Source organism: Epinephelus fuscoguttatus, linkage group LG19 (genome assembly GCF_011397635.1).
Source record: "Epinephelus fuscoguttatus linkage group LG19, E.fuscoguttatus.final_Chr_v1".
In the NCBI taxonomy this organism is placed as follows: domain Eukaryota; kingdom Metazoa; phylum Chordata; class Actinopteri; order Perciformes; family Serranidae; genus Epinephelus; species Epinephelus fuscoguttatus.
In genome coordinates this window covers 24312568-24337045 of record NC_064770.1, presented here as the reverse complement: position 1 = coordinate 24337045, position 24478 = coordinate 24312568, and the positions used below count along the sequence as shown (strand labels likewise).

The window sequence follows — 24478 nt, the reverse complement described above, 5'->3', positions numbered from 1 at the left end:
TGGCCATATCCAGTTGGTTACAGGCGCTTTAACGGCATGTTTGACTGATCGCTTTGGTCAGTTTGACATCAACCTAACAGCGTCTAATAGCCTTTAAACACCAGAAAAACCTTGTTCACACATCTAATGATTTCTGTGAACAGCACCACCAGTCTAGCTCAGGTTTTCAGGTCAGAGTAAAGAAGGAGACGCTGCAGTCAGGGATTTGGGACCATGTACAGATGCAGCGAGTACATCAGTTGCTGATGGTGTGGAGGACATTTTCTTCATGCTGCACAGGCTGGGGGTCAGCAACTCAGCGCCCTCAGGGGTCATCTGGGGTGTGGGGGTGTGGACCACAGTGCTCTGGGGGCTGGGGGAAACCACCTGGATGGACACATCTGAGTCGCCAGGCTGCGGGCTTCCTGGAAGATCCGTCATGGCAGAGCCCACTGGAGACAAACAGGAACTGTGTCTTCAGTATGAACAAGTTTAGACCATGATTAATGTTTGTTACTGCAACCCACTGAGGCAACAGCTACTGTAAAAAGTGCCATCAAAATCCAGAAATAAAAATCAAAGACTCACAGAATTGTCACACATAAATGTTTTACCAAAATATGCCCACAAGGCTTTTTTTTTCCCCTGTCAGGTTCTATCGACTTTATTTTTGAACAACTTTCTGTTTCTAGCACAAATGCCGCAACCTTGGAAAAGAATCATTTGTAGCCCCCATTTTATCTTTAAAGCATATCGTCCTATTGAAGGAACAGTGTGTAGGATTTAGGGGGATATATTAGCAGAAATGGAGTGTAATATAATAAGTATGCTTTCTGACTAAGCACTGAGTTTTCCATGTTGCATTGCAATCCAAGGTCCTTGGCATTTTCACACTGGCCTGTGTAGGTAGCAGCCCCTCCATGACGAGTGGTGTTGGATTTTTTTTAAAGTGACACTACTTTGGTCAGTGTTTATACCAGTTTAAATCACCGGGTACATTTGTTTGGAGGGGAGGAGACCTATGCGGGTAATTCAGCTCATGGTAAAAACCTCATGAATGTCTCGATCAGAATAAGGTGTGCACACATTAGCAGGTGCTGGGCTAGCGGTCCATCTGCGACTATTCGAACAGGGTGGGAGAAACATTGATTTGTAACATGAAACTACTTTATCAAGGGTTTTGACTAGTTTTAAGCAACTGGTCCATTTGTTTTGGAGAGGAAGAGACCTCTGCAGATCATTCAGGTCCCGTTAAAAACCTCCTAAACAAAGAACACTGAAGGAATTCTAACCAGGAGAAGTTTCAGCTGCTTGCAATCTGCAATCCTCGGAGCTAGACCCCACTAATTCCCCCTAAATCCTACTCACTTAAACTTTAATATATTGTTAGCCTGCTGTTCTTGGTAAGTACATTATGCTGGTGTTTAAAGGCATAACTGACAGTTTAAATAAAAGGTCTACTGTTCCCAATCACAACTGCAGTGGCATTCATCATTCAACAAAATGTAAAAAAAAAAATCTAACATAAGGGAGTGTATGTGGAGAGCATTAGAGTGATATAAAATGAAAAGGCAAAAAAGACATTAATAAGGCCTGGGTAGAAACCTGCTTAACAAACAATGACTCAGCCAGTTACTGACACTTTCTCACTGTGACAGCTGCAAGGCTATTGTGGTGGCCTTTTGTTATCTGCCAGTAAAAGGCAATGGCTTTGACATTATGGAAGTGAAGTTATGATGAATAGACTGCTATATTTGGCCATTTATACCACAACAAGAGCCGCAGGCAGATTGTAAACGATGGCAGTGAAAGTTGTTTTGCTTTATTTACACGCTAATGACTGTAACTGTGGTTTTTTAAGTGTGGTTTTGAAAACTCTTTGAGGTGAATCGACACCATCTGTAGCGTCAACAGTCTGCACCAATGCAGCTCTTATGTACTTTTTTTTACCATCTAAGAATAAATGTCTCTGTTTTAGATACTATGAGTCATACCTTTAATAACGTGCCACTTATAATGGTGTGGAGGCTCTTTATAATAAATGACGGTATTGAAAATGCAGAGTGTAACTTGTGACAGAACTCAGTACAATTACCTGAAACTGACACAATATATAACTTTAACTATAACAGGCTGTACTACTGAAAACAACATGAATTGTTATGTTGATACAAAAGGTATTACTGTTATTACTATAAAGAGGAAGGGTGTTTTCTGTTTCAGCAGCGGTTGGGCTGATGGTAAACGTCAGGCCACTGTCAAGGACAGTCATGTGGTGATTCATGAGCTGTTGAGAGCTGCACCTGCCCGATGAGCCGTGACCTCTTAACCTTGAAGTATCATCGTGTGTGCTCTTTGGGTTACTCTGCTCTCTCCCCTTTTGTTTTCCTCTCCGTCTCTGACTAATTCTGATCTCAGACTGTGAAACCTGGAATGGCAGAAGAAGTATCGCATGCTGGTCTCCTTGGGTCAAATGAGACGAGCGCAGCTGTTGCTGGGTCGATTTAAAGAGCATGTATACAGTAGGGAGGGGGCTTCCCTAAATAATTTCTCTCCCTCACTCACCCTCTCTCTACTACAGTCTCTCTACAGTCTCTATCCCAAACACGGGTGATTTATCCGTCAGTGCTGGGGGGGGCACCGCTTGCTTCGTTACATCCAAAACAACAACAGGCACACCCAGCAAACAAACTGCAACTTCAGCACCAATCTCATCCACTCCCTGCCTGCCTCGAGCTCACACATTTCCAGTTCTCTCTCTGTCTCATCCATTTCAGATTCTGTTGAAGAGGGCAGAAAATGGCTTCCATTCAGGACAGTCTGGGCAGACCCACACAATCTCTTACAAACACACACACACACACACACACACATCCCCAGGCCCCCTGCTAAAATGTCAGGTCAGCAGTAGTGGTGCAGCAGCAGTAGCCGCAGTTAGCGGCAGCAGCACAGCGTGGCTGTGGCACCCCAGTGGAAGAATGTTTGTCGGCCGGCGGCAGCTGCAGTGGGCGCCTTTGTTGTGTGGAATGTGTCAGTATGGAAGAAACCTGTGTTTATGGGGGCATTATTGTTTGTGGGCGACAAAAACAGAGATGCTACGATGCCCAGCTTTAGCGTGGAAGTTAGAGTGTGTGTGCTCGTCATCATCTATGTACACATTTATTTCAAGTGGCTGTGATATAAATATTTTTTTGGATGAATGAATCACGTGACTACTTGAATGTGAAAGGGGAATTATCACCTGATTCTGCATGTCTACTCAGATCTTAGAGTTTTATAGGATCTTTTAGCTGTTTTGTTATATTTTGCCCATAACTTTGTTGTTATGGTTCACTCTCTCCGCTCTCATATGAGCCTGTTTACCCTCTTGGGTGATCAGATCACAAGTGCACAGCTCTGTCCGTCTGTTCACACCTGGCATTAAAATGCATTCCCACGTGTGTTTCGAGTGACCACTTAATCTCACCTCCTTGCGCTATATGCAAATAAACACACATTATTCCTGTTTGCAAAGATCAAATATGTTGTTCTTTTTAACCGGCGTGGGATTTATCATGCTAAACGTACACTACAGCGCCAATTTATTAGTTTGCCTCGAGGGTACAGACTGAGGGAGACTGTGGATGGCTTGAAAGAGGGGTGGGGGTGACCGCGATGCTGGGGCGCAATATATGGTTCTCATATCTCCATGACTGCCCCGTCCAACAACGCAAAGGTTTACTTCAATCACAAGGGAAGTCATTCCATCATCTTACAAGTTCTTCAGGCATGTGGATCAGCTCTCTCGGTAAGTAACACAGACACACGTACACACACTATGCAAAAGATGTCAGCTGAGTAGGCGGCCCTTCAATGTAGCCCAGAACATATTAGTGTACACACTGCTGACAAAAAGTGACCATTTCAAGATGCATTAAGGACACATAAGGTGCATTCCCACCTGTACAATTATAACATGGAGTATGTGTGTCCCAGGTTTTCATTATAAAAGTCCAGGAATATATATCATAATATGAAAAGATGATTTTTCTTCCAGGTATAAACAGTAGAGTTATTCTCAACGTCCACTTGCTAACTACTTTTCATGTAATCTCAGGCCCTATATACATGTATAAAGATTTTTATAAACTGATATTTTCCTCTACGTTTAGGCCTCTCATCCACACACAAGCAGAGGTTTAGGTCACTGAAACGAAGATTATTCAAAAGACCTTCTATGGGGCATATTTTTTCAAAACTCTGATTAGTGTTAATTTGTGTAAACATGTAAAAAAAAAAACAAGTGTTTGAGAAATGATTATGTAATTAGTTTCTTTGTATAATGAGCGTACGCTAGACACAATAACAACAATGGCGAACCACTGATTTGCTAATGTTCTGTTAGCACCCCTTGGTCTAATGATTACCTCATACTAAAAGTAAGCATTGCGGCACCACTTCACTGACAAATGGAGGCATCTGCTGCACTCAGTGTTATCTGGTCCACCTCATCGTCCACAGTTTAAAGTCCACCAGAAACTTTTTTTCCCTTGGATTAGACCTGGTTGAACCAGCAGATGGTGGGACTTTTTTGGTAACACTTTACTTGAAGTTATCTACATAAGAGTGACATGACACTGTCATAACTATGACATGACACGGTCATGAACCTGTCATGAACATTATGAACATGTAATAAACATTTATGACTGCTGTCATTAAGTGTCATTCGGTTTTTGTAATGACAAGTTGACATTATTTGGGTTGTCTTGATTATGACAACTTAACATTAATCAAAGTGACATTACCAGAAGTTGTCATTGTCATGACAAGTTGACATTAAATTTGTTTGGGATGTCATTATGACAAGTTGACATTAACTAGGATGACATTACCAGAAGATGTCTTTGTCATAACAACTTGACATTAACAAGAAATGCACCTCTTTTTGTGTTTATGACAAGTTGACATAATGATTATTATTGTTATGACAAAGACATCCTCTGGTAATGTCATCCTGGTTAATGTCAAGTTGTCATAATAAAGACATCCCAAACAAATTTAATGTCAACTTGTCATGACAAAGACAACCCAAACAATCAACTTGTGATTACAATAACCAAATGACACTTAATGACAGCAGTCGTACACGTTTATGACGTGACAGGTTCATGACCATGTCATGTTGTAGTTATGACAGTGTCATGTTATTCTTATGTAGATACTTTCAAGTAAAGTGTTACCCTTTTTTTTATAGTGGGATTGTTGTCAATTAGGGCTGGAAGATAAACTTTAGCATGTCCAGAGCATCACATGTATATTTGACTAAACTCCTTCATCTTTGAATTGAACAGGAATCAACAGAGATGAGGTCTCCAGGTGTTTTAAAAAAGGTGACGTTAGTCTATACACTTCATTACCTTTGTGACGAGGTGTACTACTGAAGACAGCTAACGCTGGTGAGAGATTGGGGTCATTTTTGCGTTCAAGCGTGTAAGGAGATATTTGTAAAATAAAGGTCAGACAGACTTATTTTTTTAAACCAGGGGAAAAATATCCGTTTTCAAAAATATCCTAATATGTGCTGACGGGGCACAATACACTTGGGTGAGTGGCAAACTGTATACTTTGCTGTCAGCGTGTTGTATGCTTCAGTCAGCATCAAACTATTTTGTAATTCTATTTGTGCGTCTAATTTACTTCCTTAATTCTATTTGTGTGTCTATTTTAGTTCCCTTTTTAAAATAAAAATTATACATATTTTTATATATATATATACATATATATATGGGTTGAGAATCACTTGTACATTGCACCACTCTGTGTGTGTGTGTGTATGTGTGTGTGTGTGTGTGTGTGTGTGTGTGTGTTCAAGGTCAAAATTTTGTCACTCACATTGAGCTCTAATGCCAGTCAGTCACACTGGACATGGGCCTGCATTCTCAGCTGCTCTGCTAAGTCCTTCGTGTGTGTATGCAACACACACACACACACACACACACACACACACACACACACACACACACTTTATCACGTTATACTTCTGTCTTCATCTCCCTCCGTCTTTGCTCTGTATCTCTTCTCTTTCTTCACATGTATTCCCAGCCTCTGTCCTCTGCTCTATCTCTCTGTCACTCAAACACACCCTGAGCCCTGCAGACATTTTCTTTCTCTCCTTCACTTTCAATCTTCTCTGTCTTTCTCCGACTCACTCCCCTCCTCCCCCGTCTCCCTCTCTGTCTCTGCCCTCATTCTCTCTCTGTGTCACTGCTCTCCTCGTCTCTGTGCTTTAACTTCAAAGCCTTGTTGGAGTGAATACTGTATCTCTGCAGTTCATACGTGTGTAATTGTGTGTCTGTACTTTGCACTGTATCTATGCATACAACGGAGTGTGTAGTGCTGTGTGGGTAGATATCTATGCATTGTAGCTGGTTTTTGTGAATGCTAACGTGAGCTGGCATCCTGCCTGCTTATCAGCAGCTGTTGTCGGCCACAGGAGAAAATTCAAGATCAATGGTATTATGTTGCCAGCGAGCCTGCGGCCTGGCATTCAGTGATACCATGGGAGTGTGTGTATGCGTGCGTGTGTGTGTGTGTGTGTGTGTGTGTGTGTGCCCTTACCTCGGCTCTCGTGTTGGACCCAGAAGTGCTCGACAGTTTTGGCAATGTCACGGTTCTCTCTCAGTTCTTTCTGCCACTGGCGCAGCTCCTGCACATCTGGGCGTGCCCTGATCTATAACGCACACACAACACAGCACACACTTGAACGCAGCAGACGCAAAAATTCACATAAGCAAACATAATCAATCACTTAATTAGGCTGCAAGCTAGTGCTAGTTAGCGGCCATGGTTTTTATAAAGTGGCCCATTTAGAGTTTGATGCCCATTTGGTGTTTTACTCGTATGGTGGTTAAACAGTGAAAGCGGCTCATTTACTGGAGACACGGTGACCTCAATACTTCATATTCTGCTTTTGTCAGGTCACATTTTTCTAGCTGACAATGCTTTCGCTCTATAATTGTGCTCATGTGACGTGATAAATGGACAATATCTTTACTGCATGCTAATGTAATTGTCGGTCATTCTGTCGGCTTTGGACTTTCCTGTATCTGTTTAATCTCTTCTCTATACTTTATTTCCCTTGACTTTATAAAACTATAAAATGTTTTATTTAGATTTTCCATGGAAGGCACGTTGTAACTTGGAAGTATTTCAATGCTGGAAAGATGATCTTCTCAAAAAACTGGGCTGTCTGTGCAGCAGAAAGACACAAATACTTGTACTCTGTGTCGACGTAGAGCCTACACCGCACCCTAAGCCATAGCCTACATCTCCCCAGAAATGTAACTGCGTGTTGCGGCGACGCAGACCTCCTGTCTGTTTTTGTAAGCTGAAACCATTTCCCTCAGTGGAAACAAAGCTTTAATTTATTTTAACTTCACAGATAAGAAACAATAAATTGTGAAGACAATAAAGCCTCCACAAAATAGCATTTTAAGTCTTATGAGTGATTTATCCTGGCTGCATATAAGTACAGAAAAACTCCGGTCATCACTTGGCTAACGGAAAACGTGTTTAGTGTAAGACAGTTGTTTTGTTGGTGAACCTTGTGAGTTTAAATAGAATCTTTTTATTATCTTTGTTTTTGCTGAAGACAAGTGTTTGTCTGTGAATGCTGCAAGTTATAGTGAAGCTGATTTGTGTCCCTGTGTTTGAAATTTTGCTAATAATCCATGTTTAATGTGTGTTTGGTTGTAGTTTGAATCAACTAAACTTTACAGCACTTCACAGAAACCCGGACACTGCAGTGATACAGACACACCACTGCACCTGTATAAATGCTCACAACAGCGTAGGCCACGTGTGTAGATGACGGTGCAGGTTCTGCATAGAGCTGACGCACAAGTACAAATCTTGCTTAGGTGGGTAAAGGCAAAGAATAAAACAGTTACACAACCTGGTAAGTTTTGAAAATTACATTGTTTTAGATTAATGCAGCCTTAGATCTAGGAAAAGACAACACATGACATTAAGATTTCCAAAATCTAAGATGATATCCAGTGTCATATCACAATACTGATATAATATAGATATATTACCCAGTCCTTCCACATAGGTGGGTAATTGGGTCAAATTCTGCTGCAGATTTAAGTCAATAAGCTGTCTCTGACTCCTCTCTGTCTCATCTGTAGTTAGCAGTTACGCTTTTGTTCTCGGAGGAATCCTCTGTAGTTGTTGTGTGTGTGCTGCTTGCTTTCCTGAGAGATTACTACACAGACTTGCTGTTTTAGATGAATAGAAATTGTCCCTGAAGAGCTCACTCTCCTTTCCTTTCTTTATCTCCTCCTCCTACTATTCTCCCACTAACTTGCCTCCTTCTCCTTCCACGTCTTCCCTTTCTTCTCCTTCAGTACCCAGGTGTGCCTCTCCCTCTCCTTACACTCAACTTCAGACACTATCTCTCATACCAACACCTAATTCTCTCCTCATTCTCCTGCACATTGACATTTCATCTCTCTCCTCACTACTCTGTATTCTCTCCCACCTCTTCTCTCTCCAATCTTGTTTTCCTCTTACTCCTCCCACTCCCTTCGACTGCTTGAATGGTGACAATAGTGTTGCTATTAGCAGTGGGCATGAAAGTGGGCCTGTTATATAAGCCTGGTGATGGACTGAGGAATGGGTAAAACTAGCAGGCTCCAACAGTTAATTCACAGGGTGTCACAGTGCTGCAACAGCCCCTCTGCTGATGGGAGCAAACCATACAAATGGAAATGAGGGGTGAGGGTCAGGAGGGGTAGGGGGGGTTGGAGTCTGTCGTGTTTGCTCACCGTCGCTTGTGTGTGTGCCTATATTTGTGTCTGTGTGGCCATTCCTATTCTGTCACTTTCCATTGGTGTACTGCAGAAATGTTATATCTCCAGTTCTTCTTCTGCTGCTGACAGCTCCTGCTAAACAATGGAATAGATGTTTCACGGCCACGGGACCCCTGAGACAATGTTTTACAATGTGTCACACACAAAGACAAAGTCTCAGTTCTTGGAAAGCTAGCTATTTTGAATATGTGAACAAAAATTTAAGCACAACACAGGTTTAAGCTAAATATCTAAGACTGTTTTATACATTCAATTGATACATTTCTCTAAAATTTTAGTCGCAAATCTGTTAAAATCTGTGTTAGTGAGCACTTTTCATTTTCCAAGATAATCCATCCACCTGACAGGTGTGACAAATCGAATGCTGATTAAAAAGCATGATTTCCACACAGGTATATCTTGGGATGGTCACATAAAAGGCCACTCTAAAATGTGCAGTTTTATCACACAACATAATGCCAAGGAGGTCGAATATTTTGAGGGAGGGAGCAGTGCTGTTGCCTGTGAACGTTTAAGCCCCGTTTCCACCAAACACTTTTGGTATGGTACCTTTGGAACCAAAAGTAACCCTTCAGACATGGTACCTAGACCTTAGTGTTTCCATAGCAAACAGTACCCTTAGATGTGGGCGGGGTTGTTGTCACTCACTGCTCCGTCCAGCACTCACTGTATTTCCTCATTATCGGTGACACAGATGGAAGTCTGCACCTCGTTTATCGTCCACAGAACGAGGCTGCACACTGACATTTTCAGAACAAAATAAAACAGGCTGCAGTGAGAGTCTCTCTCCATGGAATATTTAAAAATAGCAGGTTTGTGCATTTAGTCCTTCTCAGGCAAGCTCAGGGGTTTAGTGTTGCTGGAGCCCACATGTATATGTGGATATATGCTGCTCACATAACCCCGGTCAAAATGAATACATATAAAGGCTTGAAGATTCACTCATTACTAAAAGTGTATGTCATATAAAAACTTCACGTCCCCGGCTCATTACAGGTTAACATTCCTTAAAAGTTCCTGCAGTCCGACCAGTGAATAAACTTTTTTTTCTCTGACTCCAGCTGCTGCAAGAAGCAGCAAAACATCCTTTCATTTTATAGTTACAGTCTAATAAAACTCTCCACGGTATGAACAGTGGTTACATGAGCCTCAAAACCTGCCACAACTCAGCCCTGAGCAGAGTGACCGTCCACTACTGACCAATCAACAGACTGCAGTGTTCACATCTCCACCTTTTAGTACCAGATCTGTGTGCTAGGTACCCCAACAGAGGGGGGACCAAAAATGGGGACGGTACAGTACAGTACAGTTCCATTGGTACCATCCACAACTTTTCACGGTGGAAATGGGGAAAAAAGCGCACCGAACTGAACTGTACCATACTGCTTGATGGAAACAGGGCTTTAATATTCATTCCACTACAATAAGCCATCTCCAATGTCATTTCACTGAATTTGGCAGTACATCCAGATGTCCCCACAACCACAGAAGTTGGCTACAATGACTAACTGCTGTCAGTTCAAGACCCTGAGAGCGGTAAGCATGCAGATAAAGTTCCTTGAGAGTTTCTGATGGTTTGTGCAGAAATTCTTCGGTTGTGCAAAACAAATTATTGCATCAGCTGTTCAGGTGGCTGGTGTCAGACGGTTGGATGTACTGTCAAATTCAGAGAAACGACATTGGAGTTGGCTTATGGTAGTGGAATGAGGATTCAGTTCACAGGCAACAGCACTGGTGGAAGTTCCTGCAGTTAGCATGACTATGGCACTCTCCCTAAAAACTTGTGACATATGTGGCATTGTGTTGTGTGATAAAACCCCACATTTTACAATAGCCTTTTATTGTGACCATCCCAACGCGATGGATTATCTTGGAAAAGGAGAAGTGACCAAAGTTTGAGAGCGTATAAAAAAAGTCTTAGATCTTGAACCTAAGCCTGTGAAAAATGGGAGCAAAAACAAAGTATTACGTTTCAATTTTTCCTCAGTACACATGCTTTCTACAGGAGGCTGCCAGTTTGTCTGTGATAGCAGGAGACAAAGAGCTGAGTTGAGTGTGTGTGTGTGTGTGTGTGTGTGTGTGTGTGTGTGTGTGTGTGTGTGTGTGTGTCTGTGTGCGCGCGCGTGAGGGTTTTGAAGCCTGTCTGTGTGCATCAACACAGCTGATTAGCAGGGGTTAGGTATTGTTTAGACCGTATGCATCAAGGATTCTGTGTATGTGTTTCTCTGTATGTTGTGTGTGAGCGTACATACATTTGAATATGATTTCGAAACACCAAATTCTGTTTTCTCATCAGTTCTTTCTGGTGTGAATTATAAATGAACCTCTCATAAAGAGCATTGTGTTGCTATGATTGTCCATGTGACTGCAAATGTGTCTCATACCGTGCGTGTGTGTGCATGAAGGCTGGGATTATAGCGTTAGAAAAAGTAATAAGGCTGCATGCATTCACGCACGCACATTATTTGACACGCAAAAGTACAACCTCAAGGAAAGAGCCTCACATATTGAAAATTGCACAACATACTAAAAAAGAGGGACTCCATCCTCCTCCATCTCTCAAAGCCAGCAGCACAAGCAGAACCCCCCACGCTCACCACGCACCCACAAAAACGTGTACAACCACATAATGACACAAACTGTGCCCTCTTTCTCACACACAATTCAATCCCCCTGCACAGCCTTTCAAGCTGCCTTCCCTTTTTCTGTGCAAAGCTGCCTGTGAGACCGAGCTCCTCTCCCAGTCTCACACTCTGCAGCAGCACAATGGCTTCTGTTTGGGCGAACTGGCTGCAGTCACATCACCAGCCGCACTGACAGGCTGCATAAAGACACGGCCGCCACAGCCTGCTCCGTCGACGTTTTACACCCCATCCACCCAAAGATCCATCATCTTTTTTTGTTGGCCGATGCTTCCAGCGAGGCTTAACCAGCTGAGAAACCTGTGATCTGATTCATGTCTTTGTGGACAGGAAGTGGTTGCACTGTCACCCTGCTGTTCTTTGTAAGAACACAAAATACTCTCTATTATTAGTACACATGATAGTGGATGTTACAAAACTATCCGCGTAGGCCTTTCATGCTATGACCAGTGCATCTCATTCTGGGACAGCATGCCCCTACAGCCCTTCTGCAGGAGGGGGGAAGTGAGGACGAAGCAGAGCCACCAGTTACTGGACGTCCTGAGTGCCTGTGACATATTTTCTGCATGAGTGTCACTGCACGTGGCCCGTCACTGACTTAACACACTGGACATCCATTCAAACCATTCAACTGTCTCTGCCCTCGGATCATTCAGCTGGAATCACAGACCTAGTTCTGCTGTTGACTCTACAGCTCCCTGGGTGTAAGTGTGTGTGTGTTTGTGTGTGTGTGAGAGAGGGGGAGAGTCTTTCAAACAGCTCTATTAGTTTATGTCATGTGGAATACACTCAGTACTCACAGTGTCCTACTTTTGGACAATAACTGGGTCTGCTGGTAGGAGTGTTAAGAAAATACTGATACACTTCAATATTGTGGTATTATGTTTTATGATACTGTACCGATTCTCAAAAACATATTTAATTATGGGTGCTTCTTTTGGTCCGAATTGGCGACTAATTTTGTTACAAAGTTGTATAATTGCCTAGAGTTGGTTCGTGTTCTCACACCAGCATTTACAAGCGGGCCAGATCAAATGCCTTGTGCAAGAAAGCTGCCTTTTGATTGGTCAGAATTTCCATGTGGGAAAAATCCAGGAAGTAAACAAAATGTTGAAGAAGAGTACACTTGCAAGATAAATGTGACACTTTCTAATGTCACAATGGAGGGACAACTACGCAGGTTGATTTTAGCGCTGCTCATCGTGGACTATATTGCTGTCATTGTTCATTTTAGTCAAACCATACAGTTTGAAAACGAGGCGCGGCTCCAACTAGAAAACAATGTTTTGATGCATTGGATGTGCTGAATGTGCATATTAAGGCAGTACAGGAGGAGGTGCACATTAATAATCCTCCAGGACTGTAACATGCTCATGTTTAACCCAAACAATGTGTCATGTGACTGCAGTTGGTTCAGATCCAGGTCGGAACACCTTCTCACCACAAATGAACTGCACCAGAGTTCATCTGTAACCGCACCGAGACCTCCTCTTCAAGAAGGTCTCAGTCCTGTTTTTCTGGTGCGCACCTGAGTGCAATTGCTGTGTTCACACCTGCCCAAACGAACCGCACTTAGGGGGCAAACGAACTTAAGTATGACTGAACCGAACCAAACAGGGCAGGTGTGAAAGCACCCGAATAGTTTACATGCAAACTATCTTCAGCCATTCGAGTATTCTACTCCAACGTAACAATATATTGCAAGTGGAAACACAAAAAACACAGGCCTATGAAACAGACAGAGTCATGGCAGGCATACTGCTAGCATCGACAGTTTTCCTGAAAATAGATTACCGAAATACTGCAATGTTACTTTGCCAGATTCTTGCCAATACACAGCTCTACCTGCTAACCCAAGAAGACGTTCCTCAGACATTTTATTGCGCATGCCCATGGACACCCCAAACATACAGGCAGAGGGCAGAATCTCTGCAGATATATACCTCGCCACACATTTCTAGTAAGTCAGACATGATAACTGAGATAATTCGGTATGAGTCTATACATTACCTTTTAGGAAAATTCAGCATATTATATCTACAAACAATGTAAATGGCAATGTACTTACAATGTACAGTATGAGCAGTTTTGCCACAGAGATGGCCATGTACACAAAAACAACTTGAGATTTTAGAGCTGTAGTTAAACATTTTCGGAAATATGCTTACTGACTTTTTTGTGGAGAGTTAGATGAGAAAATCGATACTACCCTAATGTCAGCACAGTAAAGTGAATTGTCTGTTTTACACTCATTTTTTGTGCAGAGCCAGGCAAGATGGTTCTCTCTGTTTCCAGCCTTTATGCTAAGTTTACTTAAGTTAATTGTAGTTTTGTATTTAACTGGCAAATATATGAATATATGAAGCTATTGTCAGCGGCTAGCTAACTACGCTAAGCACGAGCAAAATTCACCTACCAACATTTTAACATGCTTTTAACAAAGCTCACAAGGTAACAAACTCTTTCTTGTTTAACCCTTTGAAACCGAAGCAAACTGGCTTGATTCCATTTAAATACATGGGAAGAGAGGGCAATGAGTAATAGAAGAAGACATAACCTCAAAAAATTAGCAAGAAATTAGCAAAAGAGAAAATTAAAAACAAGAACATTAGTAAAGAAAGAACGAAAGTTAAAAAGAAATAACCTAAAGTGTGCTTAAACATTAAAACTGTGACGTAATTTTGAAATATAGTAATAATAATAATAATAATAATAATAATAATGATCATAAATATACTGTAGTTTTTCCTATATTTCTTCTTATTTTCCTATAATTTTTTTTTTTTTTTGCAATTTGTGGGACATTTCTTACCAAGTTGCTCATTGCCAGTTCTCATCTGAAGTGAACAAGTGTATTTCTCAAAATGTGAAAACTATTCCTTTAAATTTTCTAAAACAAACAAGAGAAAACCAATCACAAACATCTCGTCTCACCTGAGTTAGATCTTTAGACAGAATTTAGTATGCTGGGTGAGGTTAGACGGGGTGACGCAGCTCAGACAGTGCGGTGCTATGGCCGGGAAAAGGCCAAACACAGTGTGTGCACACTTAATAGATGAGTGGAAATGATTATGATAAAAGCCTGCTCCTCTTCCTCACCACATAGCCTTTGTACTGACAGCCTAATTGTAATGCCTATTTATTACACAGCAGCCACATTACTCCAACTCAGCTGACCAGACCTGAGAGAGCCTGAGAAACCTTAGTGATCAGCAGTGTGTGTGTGTGTGTGTGTGTGTGTGTGTACATATGTGTGCATTACAGTAGCAGGCATGGATGAATGGATTAGAGTTGGGCTAAGGCACACAGTGTAAAGAAGATTATGTAATATGTTTAGACCGAGCAGCTCTTCATAGTTGTACAGGAGAGAAACAACAGACAATCACATTGTCTGGGTCATAGACGTGAGTTTGTGCGTGCGTGTGCATGTGCATGCACTATCTCGATCGCTGCTCTTCTTCAGTCCTCAATATGTTTTGATGAAAGAGAAAGAGATTAATAATGGAGGGATAAAATTCCAGGCTACAAAAAGACTCCCTTCCCTGCTTCCTGCCCCTCAGTCTGTCTGTCTGTCTGTCTTTCTTATGAACCCGCGCACACACACACACACACACACACACACACACACACCCTCTGCAGTCAGCGCTGCGTCAGGCAGGTTATATAACAGCAGAGAGTGTAAGAGTGAGGGGGAAACAGAGAGGGTGTGTGGAGGGGGGTGAAGAGAACAGAGTATATTGATAAAGGTAGAGGTGTGCAGTCCGGATAAAGCTCTTATTATTAGAGCATTAGACATCTATATGTTACTATATTTTATGAAGTATTCAAAAACGAAACAGAAAACTTATGTTCGTCATGAGGCGAATTGTTTTTTGCATGTTTTTCTACAGCAAAATCCCATAATCCTATTATACTCCTATTATAAACCCTCAAAAATATTCTTAAGGATTTAACAGTTAGGACAGATTATGGTGAAATATACTATCCACTTATATGTTAAAGGAGCACTGTGTAAGGTCTAGGTGGACTTAGTAGCATCTAGTGGCGAGGAATGCAGACTGCAACCAGCTGAAACTTCACCCAATCAGATTTTCTTCAATCTTCATTGTTCAGGAGGTTTTTACCTGGAGTTGAGTTATCAACAGAGGTCTTGTCCTCTCTAAAACAAACTGGTAAAAACACTGAATAAAGTGGTTTTACATTACAAATCGGTGTTTCTTCGATGCTGTTAGGCTTGTCACAGACAGACTACTGACAAATCAACAGACTGCAGTGTTCACAGCTCCACCTTTTAGTAATCAGATCTGTGTGCTAGGTACCCCAACAGAGGGGGAACCAAAATTTGGGAGGGTACGGAATGGTTCCATTGGTTCCATCCACAACTTTTCACAGTGGAAACGGAAAAAAAAGCGTACCGAACTGAAGTGAAGCGTATTGTACTGCTTGGTGGAAATGAGGCTTTTCTCACTACAACAAATGGACCTGGTGATTTAAAGCGGTAAAACGCCAAATAAATAAATATCTTGACATGAAAGTTTTGTTAAAATACATTTACAGTGGGAGATGATACTGAATTATCAGACACACTGTGAAAAACGCATACAGTGCATACACATTGTCATGCCAGCAGACACAAACACACAGAAGCTAAAAGTTTTGCAGTGCATCAGTGCTTCACAGATGACTCTGTTTGTGCTGATGTCCTCATCTCTGCTCCGCTGCCCGCTGAGCTGTTAACTGCTGTTTTTCTCGAGCCAAGGTAACAGCAGCCATGACACACCACAATGCCTGTCAGGACTTTGCCTCAGTGCCTACCCAAAATATCTCCACCCTGTGTACCTTTAATAAGTCATGATCTTAAGATGCACACCCTCAACTTCGGACCCTGATGAGCTGCATTCACAGCCTCTCTGTGTGTCTCGGAGGCTGCATCTCGCTCCCTAAGACACTCTGCAACACCATCTTGCCTCTCTCCTCCCTTCTGTCATTCGCCCATCCATCTGAAAATGTTCCTAGCATAGCCTGAGCTTCATCCTCCCATTCTCTCTACTGTCTCTTTGTGGCTGCGTCTCTCTTCCTCTAAATCCCTCAGGGGTGCTGGGCTGCAGTGCTATCAGCGGCCCTGCTGAACCTCTCTTAGTTCAGGGTAAACAAAGTGAGGAGTGACAGGCAGCCAGCTCACTGCTGCCACCTCATGTGAGCTGATTTTTTTGTTGTTGTTACAGACAAAAAAAAAAAGAAAGAGGAAGTGTTGCCCCCTGCTGGTGCAAAAGTAGCCTGAACATGGATGCAAGCACACACACACACACACTGAACGCCTCTTTTCGTGCACACACCCACAAATTCAACTTACATGCACAAATGTTCAGATCATTCAAACAGAACATAATTGTACATGACAGCACAGCTGGCATCTTTTTCTTTCAATGGTTTGTGCAGCCACACTGAAGCTGAATCCCCCCAAAAGCATCGAGGGTAAGAAACAGAAAAAAATAAGCACTTCTGTTGAGACAAACAAAAACACAACCCCTGCTTAAATCCCTGCAGCGTACGAGACTGGGCATATCTGTGTGTGAGCGTGGAGAAATTGCTGCTGTTTCCCTCTGGTAGTGTCTGTTTATGTCTATTTATATCACAGCACAGAGTACTTCAGACCTTAACGCCCACACAGGAAGGAATTAAATCCTGCCATCACTGATGACATAATCAAGCTGCTGAATGAAATTGCAGTCCCCTGTGGAAGAGGGGCTTTTCAGTGGGATGGGATTATACAACAAGATCACACTGTGGGCCAATGCACACGCAGGAGGGCGCCTATTGTTTGTAAGGATAACAGACCCACACACACGTGCACACGCAGGAAGCCTCACTGTGGTGTGTGGGGTAATTGCAGGGTTCCTTCAAGCTTTCTATCTTCAAAATTTAAAAAAAACCCTCATATTCCTAGACTTTAGATGTTTATGTTCCATATTTTTAAAGGCTAGTCCCAGTCCTTTAATATCCTGCGCACCTTGTATCCTCTCCAGAAAGCCTGGATGAGCAGGGCAGCCTGATCCTCGCTCAGCTGCAGAAACAGAGGGATGGGAGGCCTAGGACTGAAGAATACGCGGGACAGAAGACAAAACAGGAGGGGTGTCACATCATCTGCATAAAAAAACCACAGCATGCATCTGTGACTTGTGAGTTTTCATAACTTAAATCTAGTTTTGCATGTTTGCTTTCCTTGAATTTAATCTTTGTTTTATACTGTGAGTGAACAGGAACCTGGTGACCACAGAGTCCCAAAAGACTGCAGACAAATTTGTATTTTTTGACAAACAATGACTTTATAGCTCACAGCTGTAGTGTGTGTGTGTGTGTGTGTGTGTGTCAGGTGAGAGGCTGAGACACTCACTGCATGCTGAGCCAGTCCTTGACAAAAGGGATGTCATGGAAGTTCACTGGGACCTGTTCTTGCCTGCAGGGGTTATGGCTGAAGAAAGAAGAAGAGTGAAGGAGGACAAAAAAAAACCAACAAAAAAAAAAAACCATGACACACAAACACAATTTTTTTTTGGCACATATATCAAAATATGACAAATGAAAACTGTGTGTGTGTGGGTGTGTGTGTGCGTGTGTGTGTGGGGGGGGGTCTTACTTGTAGAGCCACTCCGACAGGAAGTCACAAGGGTTAAATGCTGTTTTCTTCCTCTGCAACACGAAAGCAAAAAAGCACCATGTAGACATATTCAGCATACAGTAACAATACAACAATATATAATACTCTGTTCCAGGTTAAAATCTCACTAGTAAAAGCTGTGTGGTCAACAACAGACACCTAAAGTGTTAAAACTGAACAGTGCACTTATTTTGTTCCCTGTCAATGTTACATTACATTCACATCACTGGGTGACTATTATGGATGCAGTAATGTGTAAAGTATTCAACTTCATATACTACTGGGTAATTTAATATACATATAACAATGGAGCAGATTTAATGAGATGATCATATCATTTGTATGTCAAATTTTTATTACAGTGAAAATGTGGTGAAGTAAAAATTGCACCATCTACAACATGATTTGTTGTGGATAGTTTAAAGACAGAGAAAGTAGGAAATGAAAACACTCAAGTAAATTACAAGTACTTAATCACTGTTCTTGAGTAAATCATATATATTCATCCTGACAGACAGCGCAACCAAGCATATAAACTCCATTAATTTTTGAGAGTTTAAAATTTATCTGTGGTTATTTTGACAACATCAGCTGACTGTAGTTAGCTTGTTAGTTAGATGTTTATCAGACGAAACTCAAACCTCGAAACAGCCATGTTTCTGTGCTTCTTTCAGTAGAGCCTCCAGTCCTGGCAACAACGCTGGAAACACTCTCCTCTCCAAAAAACATATGACAGGACCTGAAACAAACAGACATTTATACTCTATGGCAAGGTAGATATTATCATATATTTGGGGGGGACTATCTCCCCAGATAGATCGATAGATGGATAGACAGATAGAAGTAGCAGACAGCAGACAGGACCCCAGGTGCAGGCTGTGCAAAGATGCTCCTGAGACACTTCAGCACATAATAGCATGGTGTAAGATGCAGGAAGGAACAGCGTACATGGGGCGCCATAACCAAGTGTCTGGCATAGTGTACAGGAACATCTGCACTGAGTATGGGCTGGAAGTCACCTCCTAAGGTGGTTGAGAATGACAGAGCTAAGATCCCGTAGGCCTTCCAGATCCAGACTGACAAACTGGTGATGATTGAAAGTCATACATAAATAAGTTTCAACAATAAAATGTGATCAGGTTTTGGATCTTGCCTACTTTTGTATCGGGATCAGCTGCAGACTGACTTGGCAGAGATGGCTGCCATCTTGTTTTTACATGGATCAGTGTATTGTGCTTTTATTTAAGCAATATCGAGAGGGAGTGATGTTGTACTGTATATATGTAATTGTCTTCCGAATCACAGCCATGACGATATACAGTACAACATCACGACCTCGAGTGTGATATCGCTTTTATACAACAACACAACAGCATCTTAACAAGCAATGCTGAGTAAGGAAATGTTAACAAAAGATGATGAAATAAATGATTTAATTATGTTATGTAGCTCCGCGAAAAGAAACAAACACACCTGGAGGTCTGCACAGAAGAGTCCTGGCTTTCCTTTTCCTCGTCCTCTCCTGACGACCACTCATAATTTAATTCAAATGTAATTTTGGGGAAAATATCCATCTTCTTGGTGTAACGCTAGCGTCAGTTTGCGTCAATGTAGCGAGTGTTACAGTTGGTTAATTAATGGTTGTATTAGGCTATAACACCTGTGAGCAGAGTGATTTTACTGTTACAAGTCCCAGTGATGTTATACTCTATATCAGCACTCACGGAATGCCTCTTGTCCAATCAAATTAATCAGTCGGAACTAACTGTTGTATAATACCAGTCAACACACCAATTATGTTTCTGGGGTGAAACGATATTTTTAAAGGATTTATTTATTTACATGAAATACTTTCTCTTTTTAAACTTCTAAACTTGCCCTGTACCAGACAACACCCTTGTCCCAGATAAAAATTCAGAACTTCATACCATTAAAAAAATGTGTTAAAAGCTTTCAAAATCTGAAACAGTGTGTTTATATGGGATGCCATTTGTAAAGTGGCTCATGCTGAAAATAACATCAACATTTTGCCACATTTAGCTTCAAACAATGTTTAAAAAAGTATTGTGAATTTTTTAACGTCACCTTTTACCACATTTACAGCAATATTTGTTAACTTAGAAATATATTAAATAGTTAAATCTAAACATTAAATGTGGCACCTAAATGTTAAATGTTAAATCTAAATATTAAATCTAAATCTAAATGTTAAATCTAAATATTAAAGCTAAATCTAAATGCTAAATATAACTCTAAATGTTAAATGTTAATTGTAAATGTTCTGGGTGAAACTAAATATTTAGCTAATATGCAAATTCACACTGCCAGTCACCGGAAGTACCAAAATAAAAGCTCGAGATGGTCAGACTGTGTTTATAGAATCAAATAACGAATTAAAACCAACTTATCGGTGGAAATGAACACTTGAACATACATTAGCGTGATAATAACTACCTAAAATAACAAGAAACATGTTTGGAGAAATTTTATTTGACGTGTACTTTGAGTTGTTAGTGTAAAAGGTGACGTTAAAAAATTCACAACACTTTTTTAAACATTGTTTGAAGCTAAATGTGGCAAAATGTTGATGTTATTTTCAGCGTGAGCCACTTTACAAACAGCACCCCATGTGTGTACCCCCGGGAGACTGAGACCTTACGTTCATGAAGCTGAGGAGGGGGTGCAGTTTCAGGTGTTGATGGGCGCCTCTGACTGGAAGGACGAGGCTTTCCCAACACAACATTGCCAGCGAGAGCAGGGTGGCTCAGGAGAGGGTCAACGTCCGCCCTCACAGCACTGGGAGGACTGGGCTGCTCAGCTTCATACTCTCCGAAGACAAATTAAACAAACAAAAACAGTTTGATTTTAATGTTTGCAATTCATAGACATTTAGGCGAACAGAATATTAGCATCTTACCGTCACATATTTGTTGCCAAAGAGATTTTTTGTCACTTATTTTCTTCGCCATATTCCGCCCGTTCTCCGGTGGTTGCCAGGGCTCGCTAGGTTGTCAAGGAAGTAGTCATACCTGGCACCTCCGGTGTAAACACAAACTGGGATTACAAGAGCGGAGGGGCGCTGGAAGATAGAAGAGCAATTCAAGAAATAAAAAATTATCAAAGGTGTTTAAAAACAGAGCAACGAACAAAAGAATAACTTAAAATATTTTCTAAACAGTTTCTGGAATACAACTCAATAGCTCATCGGAAGTATATTCATATACATAGAAAGGCTGACATTGGAAACTTTACGGTATGCTGACACTAATAATAATCAAAGTATAACACATTAACGTTACATGTTGCATAATGTGGGTTAAAACATACCAGAACGATGCAATTTATGCCACACAAACAACGCTTCTCCCCTAATTCCGTTGTTCCGGTACTCACCGCTAGAGGGCAGCAGATACCGTGATATAAACACAGGCTTGATGACCAACTGATGCTGCAATAAAGATACAAAAATGACATTTGCGCCACTATAAATTTTAATTTTAGTTATTTAATGTTAACATTTCGTTTCACGTCATAGTTGACCCTGAAAATTAATTTTTTAAACTCTTGAAAATATGAATCTGCCAGTAAATTTCGTAGACTGCTTAACTAGAACTCTTTTAACCCTTTAAAACCTGAGCTAGAGGGCTTGATTGCTTTCAAAGACAAGGGAAGAAAATCAGCAATTTAACAAGAAATGGCCCTAGAAATAAGAAGAAATCATAATAAATAAGTTAAAGTTTAAAAAAATACCTGAATTACCTTTTTACACCTTTAATAGTTTGCATGTTAATTTGAAATAACAAAGAGGATGTTGTGTGCTTAATTTTTTTTTTTTTTTTTAAGATATTTTTTGGGGCTTTTTAGCCTTTAATGGATAGGACAGACAAGCGTGAAAGGGGGAGAGAGAGAGGGAGTGACATGCAGCAAAGGACCACAGGCTGGAGTCGAACCTGTGCCGCTGTGGCAACAGCCTTGTACATGGGGCGCCTGCTCTACCACTAAGCCACCAGCACCCCAGTGTGCTTAATTTCTTAGTTAAGGCCTTCTACCTTTTCAAAGTAATAGACAGAGCTATCACTGTACCACACACCAAACACCATAATCTAACATTTTGTTAAAATAAGAATGTAATTAATATTATTTTAAGGGATTCTTGTTTCACACCACTTGTGATCTTAATTTTGCCTCTTTCACTAAAAATGTAATTAGATCCCTGATGTGCTAATTTAGCTCTTCTACCATAAAAAAGTTCAGTCTTCATGATGTCAGATCTTTTATTGTTGGCTCTTAATAAAGGATCAACCCAAAAATAATACTGCATTGCGAAATGCACTTTCTCTACAATAATAAAAGAGCAAAGGTTAAAGCCTTTTTTGCAGAGGAAAGCGTAACAATCTTAGTCTTAAGCCATTGTTATATTATTCAGAGAGGTTTTTCAAAATTAAAGTCTTTATTGGAATATATTCCAAAGCAGTTAAGTCATCTCATGACTGAACAAAAATAGCCATTTATCTTTAAAAAAAAAAAAGTCCCAAGATGGTTCCAAAATGCACTGAAGAGCTTTTTGACAAAATATACATTGCAGTAACTCATATCTCGCAGTCACTAATTGACTTGTTAATAAATAAGATTGTGAACAAAACATTTTTTGTACATAACATTTTAGACTTCCCCATATTTGCAACCCAAATTAATGACTACACACACACCCGCCATTTTTTTTTAAACAAATTGTGAAGACCTGTGCCACAAACATTTCTCTAACAAGTCATTGCAGTGCATCCTGACATCACCCCCCCCCCCCCAAACAAAACAAAAAGCAAAACAACACGATGAGTAACAGTAGAAATAATGGTAGGAACGCAATATTAATCATGATAATGACAGGATGATTTATATAAAGCAACACTGATAAAAGCAGATATTATAAAGGACCAGCTATCAACAATGAAATATACAGATTACATTCCTTCAGGGTTTCAGAATAGAGCGAGCCCACATGAGGAGGACGTTTAGAACTGAGCTAGGAGACAGACAGAGTCCCCTCTTTATAAAACGAAAAAGAAAAATCACACTCTTGCCTACAGGAATAGTTATATAATTTAGCGTTCAACAGTGAGATGTTGAAAGCTAAATATTAGTGATTATTATTTAGCTTTTGACATCAGTCATTAGTAATTTGAGACCTTGTTACAGGACTTAAACCTTTAGAGAGGAGACACACATGTAAAAACCCATGATGCATGTAGAAGTCAAGAGTATGGTTCGGGAAGAGTTACATGCTAGAATTAATCCTGGAATCCATCCATAACCATACACATATTTTGTCTAATGTACATAGTGAATAGCCTCCGAATAGTCTGAACACACAGAGCTCAGGTCAGTGGTTATATAGTGTTGCTGTGAAGTTAAAGGATGATTTGCATCGAGCCTCCACTAGAGGAAACATTCAGAGCCTGTCCATAGGCAGCATGTTCAGTTCCAAAACAAAGAAATATGGCTATGGATGCACGATGCCGAGCCTTGAATGTAGTGAACCCTAATGTCCAGTAAACACCCGCTGTGAGTGTGGTCCGGTCCTGCAGGCTGCCCTATCAGCCCAGTTAAAGTCATTGCAGTGACTTGACAAGGGGAGTGACATGCCTGGACAGCGTCGCAGGCGAAAGGTGCGGTGGCTTTGATCCTGAAAATAGTAAACTAACAGGAAATCAGAGTTGAATAGACGTGAATTGAGAACAGAAACCAAAGACTGAGATGCAGTGTGTGAGGACATGGTGGAGGTGAGTCTGTAATCCCCCCATTTCAAGCGTCCACCTCCCTGTAGGAGTGGAAGGTGACAAGAGTGGGATGGATTTGTCCGCTCAGTGGAGCCTGTCGCCCCTCAAGGGCTGATTCAGTGCAAGAGGCCTTTTTATGAAAAGGGGACAGGGAGTTTTAGCTTCTTCCGTGGTTCTTTTCTTCTTCTGTGATCACCGACAGTCCACATACAGACTTTCCTGTGATTCTTTCAATATTACAAAACACATTTCACGATTCAGTCGGGACACATTCCTTTAACAATCCACAACTTCAGCGTTTTCACGTCTTTCGTACAAAAAGAGTACTGCCGAGTCCCCTCTGCTTTAAAGAAGTTGGCGAGAGCTATGTACAGATAGGGTGATATGTCATATATGAGTGTGTACGGTCGTGGTTGGTTCACTGAGGCCGAGGTTCTCCATGGACTCTGAAGCGATACATGCAGGTGTATTCTGGATGACCCCAGTTAGACAGCACCCGCACCTCAATGATCTGGAAGGCTCTGTCATTCTGCTCCTGAAAAAGAGGAGGGGGATATCCAACATATG

The 24478-nt window shown here is 41.2% G+C and overlaps 2 protein-coding genes across 9 annotated transcripts in view; both read right to left on the bottom strand.

Annotated features, from left to right (window-relative positions):
• Positions 1-172: 172 nt before the first annotated feature.
• Positions 173-21164, bottom strand: iqck (IQ motif containing K). Its single transcript, XM_049562517.1, is given in 9 exon segments — positions 173-359; positions 361-431; positions 6580-6691; positions 17487-17571; positions 17871-17948; positions 18114-18166; positions 18776-18873; positions 20794-20961; positions 21052-21164. Coding segments are annotated over 9 exon segments (765 nt in total). The 5' UTR covers positions 21104-21164; the 3' UTR covers positions 173-311.
• Positions 21165-22337: 1173 nt separating this feature from the next.
• The window catches only part of sun1b (Sad1 and UNC84 domain containing 1b), a 44332-nt gene continuing 42191 nt past the window's right edge, over positions 22338-24478 (bottom strand). For 3 of the 8 annotated variants that reach the window (XM_049562512.1, XM_049562513.1, XM_049562514.1), the window contains exon 22: positions 22381-24446. In XM_049562512.1, the coding sequence (XP_049418469.1) occupies positions 24330-24446 (117 nt within the window). In that variant the 3' untranslated portion in view covers positions 22381-24329. Of the gene's footprint in view, positions 24447-24478 lie in introns of all 8 variants that reach the window. The other 5 variants (XM_049562515.1, XM_049562510.1, XM_049562508.1 and 2 more) reach the window with 4 other exon arrangements.